Below are 15,225 nucleotides of genomic sequence, written 5' to 3' on the forward strand. Positions count from 1 at the left end.
GAGGTTACTTGGACAGCTTGAGTCCACTTCAGAATGAACTCCTTTTTGGTTATAAAAGAAACAGAACTGCATTTGCTGGAAATATGAAACAAAAACAGAAATTGCCAAAGAAACTCATCAGGTCTCGCAGCATTTGTGGAGAGAAAGCAAAGTCAGTGTTTCCAGTACAGTGACGCTTCTTCAGAACACTCTTCGCCAGTTTCTATTTTGACCCTTTAGACCTGTTTTACTGTAAGATGGGCTATCAAGATTCACTTTCTCTTCCATCCACAGATGTCACATCTGTCTGCCATTAACATAGTTATAGGTTTAGAGATTAATAAGTTAGTTAACCAGAGTAATGGTAAATCCACTGATATGCTTTCTTTATAGCAATATTAGAACAAATAATATTTGGGTAATTAGTCAGTTAATCTTGGTTAACATTTTTGAAGCAGGTAGTTCTCAAGTTATCAACTGTTGGTATCCTAGTAAAGATTCCCATTTTGAACTACAATACTAAAAGTACATCATTCATCCCATCTGTCCTACTGGAGTGGATGTGGGGAAGATGTTTCCGCTAAGCTGGAGAGACTAGGAGCCAAGGTCACAGCCTCAGAATGAAGGGGCGGCCCTTTAGAACTGAGATGAGAAGGAATTCTTTTCAGCCAGAAAGTGGTGAATCTGTGAAACTCATTGTCACAGAAGGTTGTGGAGGCCAAATAATTGAGTGTATTTAAGACAGAAATGGATGAGTTCATGATAGGTAAGAGGATCAAAGGTTATGTTATGAGAAGGCAGGAAAATGAGGTTGAGAAACATAGCAGCAATGACCGAGTGATGGAGAAGACTTGATGGGCTGAATGGCCTAACGCTGTTACTATTTCTTACGGCAGGATGGCCAGCATTTTACCAGCCAATTGGAGACAAGGCAGGACAGGCAGAAGGATGGTGACAAAAGATGTAGGGAGGGATACCAACCTGTTTAGTCTATCAGAGGATACTCAACAGGAACAGCAGCTGCTGTGGGTTAACTGACTACGAGTAAGAGTCGACTGACAGAAACTGAGGACTACAGATGCTGGAGAGTCAGAGTCGAAAAGTGTGTCACTGGAAAAGCATAGCAGGTCAAGCAGCACCTGAGGAGGAGGAGAGTCAACGTTTGGGCATCAGGATGATGGACTTATGGCCAAAACGTCAACACTCCTACTCCTTGGATCATGCCTGACCTGATGCGCTTTTCCAGTGCCACACTTTTCAATTCTGCAATTAAGAACCAATTACTTGGACTATACTCACCATTTTGCCGCTGTCAGAACAGCCCTGCCATTTGGGGAGTCTGCCTGCAGCATCAAGGATGCCTCCCAGATGCTTTCTGGCCCGTGCCATTTTTCCTTGAGGCTCCATGGCACAGGGTAAGGCAACTGCCTCTCAGAAGCAGTGGCCATGCATGCAACACTAACGCTGCTACTGGAGGTGGTCACCTTTCTGAACACCAGTGCCTACCTGGCCCCAGGTACAATGAAATACTTCACTGAATCTCCTTTGTGGATGCCTCAATTTGTAGCTGCTCTTGCAGTCTAATTATTAGATTTTCCATTGATTTTTGTAACAGTGTGAGGATCTATAACCATGATAATTATATTTCATAAACTATTTATTTTCTAAAACTCTAATATATCCTACTTTACACCTGCAGGCTTTACCTTCCACGGAAATTTTCTCAGTGCAATATAGAAGATTACCAGGATTTTTTGAACAATGGTGGTGGTCACTGTCTCTTCAATAAGCCTACCCGAGTAAGTAGCAGGAACTTCATTTGGCTGTGGTCTCTATTGGTTATGACATCTTTTCCTAATAAAGTGAATTTAAGAAATACAAATATAAAGGTTTTTTTAATTATATACTATGTTCTGGCCATGTGGACAATAATTTGATCAATAAGCATTTTCTTACGTGCTTCAGTTCTACAAGAAAATAATTAAAGATATATAAAATTACAATTATATATTTTTAGAGTTTGAGTGTTTGGTGGAATGGCTGTATGAAGGTATTATTGACCTTCAAAAATGGCAGAGCCAAGCAACAGGGAGGCCTGTGGATATCAGAAATGACATTCTGAGGAAACAAGAAGGGTGTTGCATTGCTGAACTTTGGCGAAACAGAGACTTTGAAGTAACCTATGAAAAATATCGACAACAAGATTACAGATAACTTATTATTTTGAGGAATTTTGAATCATGACAAATCAAAACTGAAATTTGGGAATAAAAAGGGAAACTGATGAGAAACCATTTGATCCAAAGGTAATCAGATCTGAGAGTCAGTTAGCAGGGAAGCTCATTGAGGTGTATGAGTGGAAATGGCTTCCAAGTAATTTTGGAGGAAGAGGAACTGGACAGATATACAGAAAAGGTTGTTTCATTTATAAGAAAATATGTATTGTACAATCTTTTCCTGCTCCTTAAATTTTTTTACTGCTGCATATTGAAAAGATTTATTGAGAATTTGCAGTTCCATTGAATTTCTTTGTTGGAATTATTTACAGAAACGTTAAGAAGGAAAGCAGAAATGCCCGCTACCTTATCTCTCCTTGCCAAGGAGCTTCCAGTGGCAGAGAATACCCTCACAGGGCCTTTCTTTTTTCATGGATAGCTTGCTGTCATACTGAGTTTCTGATCTAAATTGCAGTCCAAAATTACCAGTAGGAGGCTTCTCTGTCTTCCAGGGATCCTACTAGTCTAGGAGCAACAGAATTATACAGATCACTGGTGGTGGTGCCGTGGCTCAGTGGTGAGCACTGCTGCCTTACAGCACCAGGGACACAGGTTCTATTCCAGCCTCGGGTGACTGTTTGTGTGGAGTTTAGACATTCTCCCCATATTTGCATGGGTTTCCTCCAGGTGCTCTGATTTCCTCCCACAATTCAAAGATGTGCAGATTAGGTGAATTGACCATGCTAAATTGCTCATAGTGTTCAGGGATGTATAGGCTGGGGTAAATGTAGGGGAATGGGTTTGAGTGGAATATTCTTTGGAGAGTGATGTGAACTTGTTGGGCCAAAGAGCTTGTTTCCACACAGTAGGAATTCTAATACTGACCACTTGTCACCTATATTTTATTTTTTGATCTAGGAAACCAAAAAATAAGTCTTATTATTGCTGAAAAAATAAAGTGTGTTAAAACTTTTAGTTTTGCACCTATCAGGGCATTAAAATACCAAGTGGAAGATTTTTATATGTTATGGGAGGACATGCTGATCAATTGGCAAGTGGATTCTGATCGAGACATTTCTGTGGAGAATGTTCCAGTTAGATGATGACTGACAGTTAACTATAAAAGTCCTGTTATATTTAAATTGACTCTAATTGGTCTAGGCTTTGCCTTGAGGAATGTACCAGCAATAGACTGTCCCCTATGTTTTACATTTGGAACAGTCCCGGCGTGTGTGTTACATTTTCATTCTGTTTGCAAAGTGTCCTGTGTATCAATATATGCAACTTCTAGGATGTACAAGTGAACCATCCTGCAAGCCTGACTGTGCTTGTTTCAGTTGAATAATAGACAATCTTAACCAATGACAGTTATCCTGCATTCCTTAATTTTAAAAAAAATGTACACTGTTAACTTATAATCATCATTTAGTTGTGCATTCGCAATGGTAATGCCTTTAACACTTAAAGTTCATTAGCTAATTAGTGAGCATATACTTCTCGTAAAATTATTGCTATCTTTACTTGATATTCTTTTGATTTATCCTTGACAGTACAGGGCTGAAAGCTTTGATAAAATGAGTTTTATTTTTCAGCAATGTAAGTTCTGTACTACCAGAAAGAGCTTTTCATCATTTCTAAATCAAAAATTACTTTTGTAAAGGATGAGAGAAGATTGCTTGATGATACAGACTGTGATTTCTGTTTGTAACAATGATCAAAACCCTTTAAAATGAATGGGCTACCATCAGTGCTACAAGTCAGTACTTCTCCAGTAAATAAAGCAAAATATTTGGTCTATTCATTGTGATACAACTTGATGAGGCGAGGCAGTGTGATTTTTAACTATTATGTTCTCTTACTAATACAGCTTCTTGATCCTCCGGAGTGTGGCAATGGATTTGTAGAGGCAGGAGAAGAATGTGACTGTGGTTCAAAAGCTGTAAGTAGCAATATTAGAACATGTTTCTACTTCATGGAATCTATCAAACAATTTAGTGATTTTGAGCTGAAACTTGAATTAAGGATTTGTTAATGGAGGTTTATTATTCAAAATCTGTTTACTTTGCTGCCAAGCTAATTCAATGATATCGCTGATGGAGAATATTCCCATACAGCACGGAGGGTTAAAATGCAGTAGAACAGTAGCAATAGGGAACTCCATAGTCAGGGGCACAGATAGATACTTCTCTGGCTGCACAAGGGACTCCTTGCAAAAGGATGCCTCCCTGGTGCCAGGGACAAGAATTTTTCTGAGCAGTCACAGGATATTCTGAAGAGGAAGGGGGAGCAGCCAGAGGTTGTGGTACAGGTTGGTATTAACAATATAAACAGGAACAGTGATGAGGTCCTGCAAAGGGAGTTAGGAAGGTGAAAAGCTGGACCTCGAGAGTTATAAATTCAGGATTACTCTCAGTGCACATGCCAGAGAGGCCTGAAATAGGAAGATAATACAGTTAAATCTATGATTAAAGAGCTGGTGTAGGAAGAAGGCCTTCAAGTATTGGATCACTGTGAAGTCTTCCAGGGCAGATGGGAGCAGTACAAGAAGACAGGTTGCCCCTAAACTGGAGGGGCATCAATATCCCTGGCAGGAAAGTTAGCTAGTGCCACTCAGGAAGGTTTAAACTAGTGTGGTGGGGGTGGGAACCAGCGCAGTAGGTCTGCAAGTGACATAACTGAGGACGAATTAGAGACTAAAGCCTGTAACACACAGAGAAAGACTAAATATGGGCAGATTACCAAACACAGTGGGACTGTTGGTCTGAGATATATTTATTTTAACATAGTTAAGGCAAATGAACCTGTCTTGAGCTTGACTGGGGTTCCATTAGCACCAAGGGATAGAGGGTGGGGTGTGTCTTTTAGCTGTGTCCACTCAGGTTTCTTGAAGCAATATCTAAAAATCCAATTGGGAAGGGGCTATAATAGACCCAGTACTGGGGAATGAGCCCAACCAGATGATTGAAGTAACAGTGAGGGAGAATTCAAAAAACAGTGACCATGATTCCCTAAATTTTAAGTTACTTATGGATAAAGGGATTCTCAGGCTTATTTGTAGGCAAGGAGAAGGGGTGTTTCAGCTATCCCAGGCAAGCAAACCTCAGGCACATCCCACAATTGATGAATGCGCACCACCCATTCCTCAAGTACCCAACCTTGTGATCTCCTACTCATCCACTGTCTCTGACTCCACCACCTCCTGATGTCTGACCCTTCCCACCTCCTGATTTCTGACTAACCTCTATTCACCAATTCAGACCTTACCCTACATAAAAGATAACTCCCTTTACCTGATCTCCAACAATCCCATCTCCCCATGTGTGTCTCCCAATTCACCAGCCACCTACTTCACACCCACTAATTCCATCTTCTATCAAATCCCTGCTCCTCAATCTCCTACTTATGCGAAATCCTCTGGCTTACTGCTTTCCTGTCTGATAGGCACATGGCCTGACCTTTAGAATGGCTGAGAACTAACAAACATGCTCTAACAGTTTATAAATGTATTGTGATTAATTTTAGTGGGACATCCAATGCGCCTGTGTTTCCAGGCTTATAGTTGGTTGTTGGTATAGAACTTGAATATTGCAGGTAAAGTACATTTTGTCAAGGTTTTATTTTATCTTGCATGCATCAGGATAATTCACAAGAAATGTCAAAGTAAAGAGAAAAACACTGAATATACTGTAAGAAAGTGCTGATTGATTAACAAGTAGACTCTGATTGCCATCATGTTGCCATGGAGATATTGGTTTATGATAACCAACAGTTAAATGCAAAGCTCTGTTTAAGTTGTGTTGTCATCTATCTTGTTGTATTGTAACATTGCATGTAGATACTCTTTCTGACGGTAAAGAACAGGTCCCTACGTATATCAGTAAATGCAAGTGTGCCATTCTCCTAACCTGACATTCTCCTAAATTAGTTGTCAACATAATATTGCACGTAATTGTGATTATCCAGCAAATCTTGTCCAGTTTCAGAATCAAATTAAATATTGGTCAGTGTTGTGAGGTTTGCAAGTGACTGGCTCAGAATACAGCCTGTATCTTGCTTGTTTTAAACAGTAAAAGGGAAATGCTGCTTAATATGATCTGCTGATCTTTGGGACTGTAGTCTACTAACCTGGCATCACACCACAGTGAAATTCATATATTACATGACGCATTTGTATGACACATAGAACATCTTTTTGGTTTGACAATAGCATTCTGTGAAATGTGAACAACACTTGTGTCATGCCTGACTATAACAGCGTGAAACAGCTGGATTCACTTGTTGCTCAGAATTAATCCACAGGATGCAGATGACAGCAATTCACTGGTTCATTTCTCAATGTAATAGCATGACAATCAAAGTCTATCTACCCTGTTTAAAATTCACACAAACTTTGTCAGTTCACACGCTGACATCATTAACTGGTGTATTCTTCATGGCAATTCCTGCACGACACAATGTCCATTTTCCAATCATTCAACTCCTCTCATATTTGTTAAGTGCTGTTTTCTCTTTACTTTGGTATTTCTTGTAAACTGCCCTGATATGTGCAAGACAAAATCTTTGACAAATGTGTTTTATTTTCAGCAATACCATCAAGCGTTTTGTACATAGATCCTTTGCCCACCCCAAGAATTGGAGGCAGTGAGCCATGAGCTTTATAACAACAAGATCAAGAGAAATAAACTTCAGATAAAACTGTTTGAGGATCTTGTTCTTGTCGTTATGTCAAAACAGAGATGATACAATCAGAAACGTTGTAACAAGAGCAACACAAGCAACAACTACAGTTTCTGATTTGCAGACGCCGGTGTTGGACTGGGGTGTACAAAGTTAAAAATCACACAATGCCAGATTATAGTCCAACAGGTCTATTTGGAAGCACTAACTTTCAGAGCGCTGCTCCTTCATCAAGTGGTTGTACAGGCAGCATCCATGGAGCAGGAAAATCGATGTTTCGGGCAAAAGCCCTTCATTAGGAGTAGAGGCAGGGAGCCTCCAGGGTGAAGAGATAAATGGGGGTGGGAGGTGGGGATGGGAAGGTAGCAAAGAGTACAATGGGTGATTGGGGGTGGAATGAAGGTGATAGGTCAGGGAGGAGGGTGGAGCAGATAGGTGGAAACGAAGATAGGCAGGTAGGACAGGTCATGGGGACAGAGTTGAGCTGGAAGGTTGGAACTGAGGTAAGGTGGGGGGAGGGGAAATAAGGAAACTGGTGAAGTCCACATTGATGTCCTGAGACAGAAGTGTTCTGAGGCAGAAGATGAGGCATTCTTCCTCCAGGCGTCGGGTGGTGAGGGAGCGATGGTGGATGGGGCCCAGGACCTGCATGTCCTCGGCAGAGTGGGAGGGGGAGTTGAAATGTTGGGCCACGGGGTGGTGGGGTTGATTGGTGCGGGTGTCCCAGAGATGTTCCCTGAAGCGCTCTGCGAGAAGGCATCTAGTCTCCCCAATGTTGAGCAGTCTGCATCGGGAGCAAAGGATACAATGAATGACATTGGTGGATGTGCAGGTAAAACTTTGATGGATGTGGAAGGCTCCTTTGGGGCCTTGGCTGGAGGTGAGGGAGGAGGTGTAGGTGCAGGTTTTGCAATTCCTGCAGTGGCAGGGGAGGGTGCCAGGATGGGAGGGTGGGTTGAAGGGGGGTGTGGACCTGACCAGGTTGTTACAGAGGGAACGGTCTTAGCAGAAGGTGGGGGGGAGGAGGGAAATATATCCCTGGTGGTGGGGTTCGTTTGGAGGTGGTGGAAATGTCGGCGGATGATGCGGTTAATGTGAAGATTGGGAGGGTGGAAAGTGAGGACTGGGGGGTTCTGTCCTTGTTACGGTTGGAGGGGTGGGGTTTGAGGGCGGAGGTGCAGGATGTGGATGAGATGCGTTAGAGGGTATCTTCAACCACGTGGGAAGGGAAATTGCGATCTCTAAAGAAGGAGGCCATCTGGTGTGTTCTGTGGTGGAACTGGTCCTCCTGGGAGCAGATACGGTGGAGGCAGAGGAATTGGGCATACAGGATGACATTTTTGCAGGAGGTAGGGTGGGAAGAGGTGTAATCCAGGTAGCTGTGGGAGTCGGTGGGTTTGTAAAAAATATCAGTGTCAAGTCGGTCGTCATTGATGGAGATGGAGAGGTCCAAGAAGGGGAGAGGGGTGTTAGAGATGATCCAGGGGAATTTAAGGTCAGGGTGGAATGTGTTGGTGAAGTTGATGAACTGCTCAACCTCCTCGTGGGAGCATGAGGTGGCGCCGAGGCAGTCATCAATGTAACGGAGGAAGAGGTGGGGAGTGGCGCTGGTGTAACTACGGAAGATGGACTGTTACATAGCCGACGAAGAGACAGGCATAGCTGGGGTCCATACATGTGCCCATGGCTACCCCTTTGGGCTGGAGGAAGTGAGAGGATTCAAAGGAGAAATTGTTGAGGGTGAGGACCAGTTCAGCCAAACGAATGAGAGTGTCAGTGGAAGGGTACTGTTGGGGATGTCGAGAGAAGAAGAAACGAGGGCTTGGAGGCCCCGGTCATGGCAGATGGAGGTGTAGAGGGATTGGATATCTAAGATGAAGATGAGGCATTGGGGGCTGGAGAAACAGAAGTCTTGGAGGAGTTGGAGGGCATGGGTGGTGTCTCGAACGTATGTGGGGAGTTCCTGGACTGGGGGGATAGGACAGTGTCAAGGTAGGTGGAGATGAGTTCGGTTGGGCAGGAGTAGGCTGAGACGATGGGTCGGCCAGGGTGGCCAGGCTTGTGGATCTTGGGAAGGAGGTAGAACTGGGCCGTGCGGGGTTCCCAGACTACGAGGTTGGAGTCTGTGGGTGGGAGATCTCATGAGGTGATGAGGTTCTGTATGGTCTGGGAGATGATGATTTGATGATGGGGAGTGGGGTCATGGTTGAGGGGTCGGTAGGAGGAGGTGTCATCGAGTTGGCATCTGAGGCTCCCTGCCTCTATTCCTGATGAAGGGCTTTTGCCCGAAACATCGATTTTCTGCTCCTCGGATGCTGCCTGACCTGCTGTTCTTTTCCAGCACCACTCTGATCTAAACTCCAGTTTTCAGCATCTGCAGTCCTCACTTTTGCCAATGTCCTGTACAGTTGCAACATGACCTCCCAATTCCTATACTCAGTGCTCTGACCAATAAAGGAAAGCATACCAAATGCCTCTTCACTATCCTATCTACCTGCAATTCAACCTTCAAGGAGCTATGAACCTGCACTTCAAGGTCTCTTTGTTCAGCAACACTTCCTAGGACCTTACCATTAAGTGTATAAGTCCTGCTAAGATTTGCTTTCCCAAAATGCAGCACCTCACATTTATCTAAGTTAAACTCCATCTGCCACTTCTCAGCCCATTGGCCCATCTGATCAAGATCCTGTTGTAATCTGAGTTAACCTTCTTCACTGTCCACTACACCTCCAATTTTGGTGTCATCTGCAAACTTACTAACAAACCTCCAATGTTCACATCCAAATCATTTATATAAATGACGAAAAGTAATGGATCCAGCACCGATCCTTGTGGCACTCTGCTGGTCATAGGCCTTCAGTCTGAAAAGCAACCCCCCCCCCCGCCCCAGCACCACCACCACCACCACCACCCTCTATCTTCTACCTTCAAACTAGTTCTGTATCCAAATGGCTAGCTCTCCCCGTATTCCATGAGATCTAAGATTGCTAACTAGTCTACCATGGGGAACCTTGTCGAACACCTTACTGAAGTCCATATAGATCACATCCACAGCTGTGCCCTCATCAATCTCATTTGTTACTTCTTCAAAAAACTCAAGTTTGTGAGACATGATTTCCCACACACAAAGCCATGTTGACTATCCCTAATCAGTCCTTGCCTTTCCAAATGCATGTAAATCCTGTCCCTCAGGATTCCCTCCAACGATGTGCCCACAACTAACATCAGGCTCACTGGTCTATAATTCCATGGCTTGTCCTTACCACCTTTCTTAAATAGTGGCACCACAATCAGCCAACCTCCAGTCTTCCAGCACCTTACCTGAGACTATCGATGATACTAGGAGAAAGTAGTATGCTGGAGATCAGAGCTGAAAATGTGTTGCTGGAAAAGCGCAGCAGGTCAGGCAGCATCCAAGGAGCAGGAGAATTGACATTTCGGGTATGAGCCGGAGGAAGGGCTCAAGCCCGAAACGTCGATTCTCCTGCTCCTTGGATGCTGCCTGACCTGCTGCGCTTTTCCAGCAACACACTATCGATGATACAAATCTCAGCATGGGGCCCAGCAATCACGTCTTTTGCTTCCCACAGAGTTCCCAAGTACACCCTAGTGGAGACTCAACCCTAGTGGAGTTTCACGACATCCAGCACGTCCTCCTCTGTAATATGGACATTTTTCTAGATGTCACCATCTATTTCCCCACATTCTATATCTTCCATGTCCTTCTCCACTGTAAACACCGATGCAAAATACTCATTTTGTATCTCCCCCCTCTCCTGCAGCTCCACACAAAGACTGCTGTGCTGATCATTGAGGGCCCTATTCTCTCCCTAGTTACGTTTTTGTCCGTAATGTATTTATGAAAACCCTTTGGATTCTCCTTAACTCTATTTGCGAAAGCTATCTCATGTCCCCTTTTTGTCCTCCTGATTTCTCTCTTAAGTATACTCCTACTGCCTTTATGCTCTTCTAAGGATTCCCTCGATCTCTCCTGTCTATAGCTAACATATGCATCCTTCTTTTTCTTAACCTAAACCTCAATTTCTCTTAGCATCCAGCATTCCCTACACCTACAGCCTTTCCTTTCACCCTGATAGGAATATACTGTCTCTGGACTCTCATTATCTCATTTTTGAAGGCTTCCCATTTTCCAGCCGTCCCTTTACCTGCCCTAATCAGCTTTTGAAAGTTCAAGCCTAATACTGTCAACATTAGCTTTCCTCCAATTTAAACTTCAACTTTTCGATCTGGTCTATCCTTTTCCATCACTCTTTTAAATCTAATCGAATTATGGTCGCTGGCCCCAACGTGGTCCCCCACTGACACCTCAGTCACCTTCCCCTCCTTATTTCCCAAGAGCAGGTCAAGTTTTGCAATTTGTAGGAACATCCACATACCGAATCAGAAAATTTTCTTGTACACACTTAACAAATGGCCCTCTATTTTAAACCCTTCACACTATGGCAGTCCCAGTTTATGTCTGGAAAGTTAAAATTCCCTACCATAACCACCCTATTATTCTTACAGAGAACTGAAATCTCCTTAAAAATTTGTTTTTCAATTTCCCAATGATTATTAGGAGGTCTTTAATATGATCCCAATAAGGTGATCATCCCTTTCTTATTTCTCAGTTCCACCCAAATAACTTCCCTGGATGTATTTCTGGGAATATCCTCCCTCAGTACAGCTGTAATGGTATCCCTTATCAAAAACACCACTCCCTCTCCTCTCTTGCCTCACTTTCTGTCTTTCTTATAACATTTGTATCCTGGAACATGTAGCTACCAGTTCTGTCTATCCCTGAGCCACGTTATTGTAATTGCAATGATATACCAGTCCCATGTTCCTAACCATGTCCTGAGTTCATCTGCCTTCCCTGTTCTGCCTCTTGCATTGAAGTAAATGCAGTTTAATTTATCAGTCCTACTTTGTTCTCTACTTTGTTGCTGCCCGATCTGACTGTTTGACTTGCTCACTTTCCCAATTGCACCAGTCTCAGATTGATCTCTTTCCTCCCTATTTCCCTGGGTCCCATATCCCACCTTACTCACTTAAATCATCCTGAGCAGCTCTAGCAAATCTCCCTGTCAGTATATGAGTCCCCTTCCAATTCAGGTACAATTTGTCCTTCTTGTACAGGTCACTTCTACCCCAGAAGAAAATCCAATGATTCAGAAATATGAACCCTTCTCCCATGCACTAGCTTCTCAGCCACATATTCATCTGTTCTGTCCGTCTATTCTTCCCCTCACTAGTTTGTAGCACCGGGATTAATCCAGATATTACTATCCTCAAGGACCTCCTTTTTAAATTCCTGCCTAGCTTTCTATATTATCTCTTCAGAATCTCATCCTTTTCTCCTCCTTTGTCATTGGTTCCAATGTATACAATGACATCCTGCTGATCCCTCTCCCCTTTGAGAACATTCTGAACCCTTTCTGAGATATTCTTGATCCTATCCATGTCTTCCTTTCTCTTCATTTTTGCCAATTATTCCCTTACCTGGAGGAATTGCATCATTTGTAGTATATCTCCTCTCCTGGCATGGTGGTCTTAGATGCTGAATCGTTTAGTGTTAGGTCTCCCCACCATGGGTTCACTCCATGTGACGCAGGTTACTGTGACTCTAGCTAATGGTAATATCAGACAAATTAGATCCATATAGAACATTGTTTTTATTTTTCTTTATGTTTACCCTGGACTTGCATTTATGAACAAATTTACAAGAAGCTGCCAATGTATTTTTAACAAAAGAACATTTTCTTGTATGAAAGAAGACATAATTATATTGTGAATGAATTTATTGATACCGTGTGAAAATGCAATTCACTGAATCGGTCATTATTAATCAGCATTCCTGGCAATAAATTCTGTATATCTTGCGCAATTATAGCAAAATGCATATTTGATTTGTCAATAATCTTGATCTTATCTTTATGGTTTCACTACTCAATTATATAGCATGGATTTGTCTATTTTAATTTTACTGTGCGTTTGTTAATAAAATTGTGCAACAGAAAGCCGAGTGTATGTGTTCTTTGATAACGTACAATCTAGGAACAGGACTATATCCCTCAGTCCTTTGATCTGACTCTACTATTCAAAAACGTCATGTTTGATCTGATTTTAGCCTCAGTTCTACATTCCCTGCATACCCCTGATAATCTTTCATTCCGTTCATCATGACAGAGAAAGGTTAATGAAAGTGAATGTTTGAAAAGTTTCATATTGAATCATAATAGATGCTGGTTAAAGCTACAGATTCACAGTACATTTTGTTCTGTATTGTGTGGATGGTATTTTCAAATAAAATCAAAGCACCTGGCAAAAATGGCATAATTGTAGCTGCACCCATGACTTGTAAGTGATTTCTATTGGACACCACTGGTCTATTACATTGCATAAAACACTCACCCTGAACAGTAATTATTGCCGTGTATGTACTTATAATTTCTATTTAAATTGCCAATGCATAAAACAAGTTATTTTGTATCTGGACAGGAATGTAGCAAGGAGGGAGAAAACTGCTGTATAAAGTGCACTCTCGTGAAAGGAGCCAAGTGCAGCAATGGACTTTGTTGTAAAGATTGTCAGGTAAAAATGTTTATGCCGGTGATTGTGTGTTAATATGTTGGTTAAGATGACTTTATAAGCCCAAAATTACTTATGGCAATTAGGAATGGATGATAAATGCCAGTGACTTCTATTATCTGTCTGAGTATTTAGGGTCAATGGGAAGTCTCTTGTTTACATAATTTCCTACACGTTGTGCAATCAGAACTATGCCTTACCTTAGATGCTCTGAAAAGGTTTACAACTGAAGAGTCATACCAGACTCAAAGCATTTACTTTGTTTCTCTCTCCACAGATGTTGCTAAACCTGCTGAATTTCTCCAGCATTGTCTGTTCATTTCAGAATTTTGTCTTTAAGCAAACAGTGCAAATGGATTTACATCCCTTAAAGCTAAACAGATCAAGGACACTTAACTCAGCAAACACCCAGTCATAGTGGGAAAACAATCAGCTAGTATTTTATTTTATCAAAATATGAGATTTACCTTTTTGTTTTCAATAAACCAACTTCCTATTCATAAAACATGAGAGTAGATTATAAGTAAATCTGTCACACAAGTTCAATTATTATTCTAAGTTGCTTATCAGAAACGTATTTTTGAAAAAGTATTGGTTTTGAATCCTTGTTTATTTAATTGTTCAGGTGCAACTATTTGAGTGAATTGAGTGCCTTTATGATGAGCACTTACTGTTTGAAAGTACACGTACACACTTAGGCAGGTTATTTGAATAAAGATCTAGCCTCAATTAGATGCAGAGGTTAACACATTACAATTGTGCTTGTTTACTGTTAAAGTAAATGCACTTTTTCATAGCTTCATTATTTTTTGTAGGTAATGAGTTAGTTTTGGTATTGAGATCTTTTCAATGTGTTTATTTGGTATTCTTCATTCAAGCTTCAGGTAAGCCCCAGTAAGCACTGTGCATAGACAAATCATTATTCTAATCCATTTATATTAACTGACATGTTTTGAAAAAAACAAGCTCACTCTGGACTAGCTGCTTTGATGTTTGTTATTGATGTTCCCCACAAATGCCTTAATACATTTAATGATGTTCCGAAGAAGGGTTATTGGCCCCGAAATGTTAACTCTGCTTTCTGACCACAGATGCACCCAGACTTCCTGAGTTTCTCCAGCAATTTCTGTTTTTTGTTTCAGATTTACAGCATCTGCAGGATTTTTTTGGGGGTTTAGGTTTGGCGTCTTACCTGGACATGGATATACAATCAGCTGAGAAGAACATGCTTTCATGAGAAAACCTGACACAGCCTAAGCAGAAATATCTCATACTTTTTGACCTGCCTTCATATTTGGTCTCAAAATCTCAGGATTCTGTCCTATGTTGTCCACATTACTAATTCAATGTTAAGTTTCTCAACATTCAAAAAATGACCATTACTTAACTAAAATTCAGACATTGACTATTGTTTGTCCCTTTTGCAGTTTCAACGAAATGGCTTTGTGTGTCGTGAGGAAGTAAATGATTGCGACATTCATGAGACCTGCACTGGAAATTCTAGTGAGGTGATTTCTTACCGTGTATTTAATGTACAATGTATTTTATGGAGAGCCCTTAAAATTAAAAGGAAACAGGACTTGCATTTGTCAGTAGCTTTCCCAACTCAGGATTTTGCAAAATGTTTTATAGTCATTGAGGTATCTAAAAGGTATAGTCACTGTTATAATGTAGGAAACCTGATAACCAGTTTGAGGACAGCATGTTGTAACAAACAGAAGTGTGGTAGTGAGCATCATAATCTCTTTGTGATGTTGATTGA

At 41.7% G+C, this 15,225-nt stretch overlaps 1 protein-coding gene across 1 annotated transcript in view; it reads left to right on the forward strand.

The window, feature by feature from the left end:
- The window catches only part of adam22 (ADAM metallopeptidase domain 22), a 365,020-nt gene that overhangs the window by 259,771 nt on the left and 90,024 nt on the right, over positions 1–15,225 (forward strand). The window contains exons 15-18 of the mRNA XM_060825702.1: positions 1,679–1,778; positions 4,063–4,134; positions 13,374–13,466; positions 14,891–14,971. Coding sequence (XP_060681685.1) covers positions 1,679–1,778; positions 4,063–4,134; positions 13,374–13,466; positions 14,891–14,971 — 346 coding nt within the window. The remainder of the gene's footprint in view (positions 1–1,678; positions 1,779–4,062; positions 4,135–13,373; positions 13,467–14,890; positions 14,972–15,225) is intronic.

Source organism: Hemiscyllium ocellatum, chromosome 5 (assembly GCF_020745735.1).
Source record: "Hemiscyllium ocellatum isolate sHemOce1 chromosome 5, sHemOce1.pat.X.cur, whole genome shotgun sequence".
Classification (NCBI taxonomy): domain Eukaryota; kingdom Metazoa; phylum Chordata; class Chondrichthyes; order Orectolobiformes; family Hemiscylliidae; genus Hemiscyllium; species Hemiscyllium ocellatum.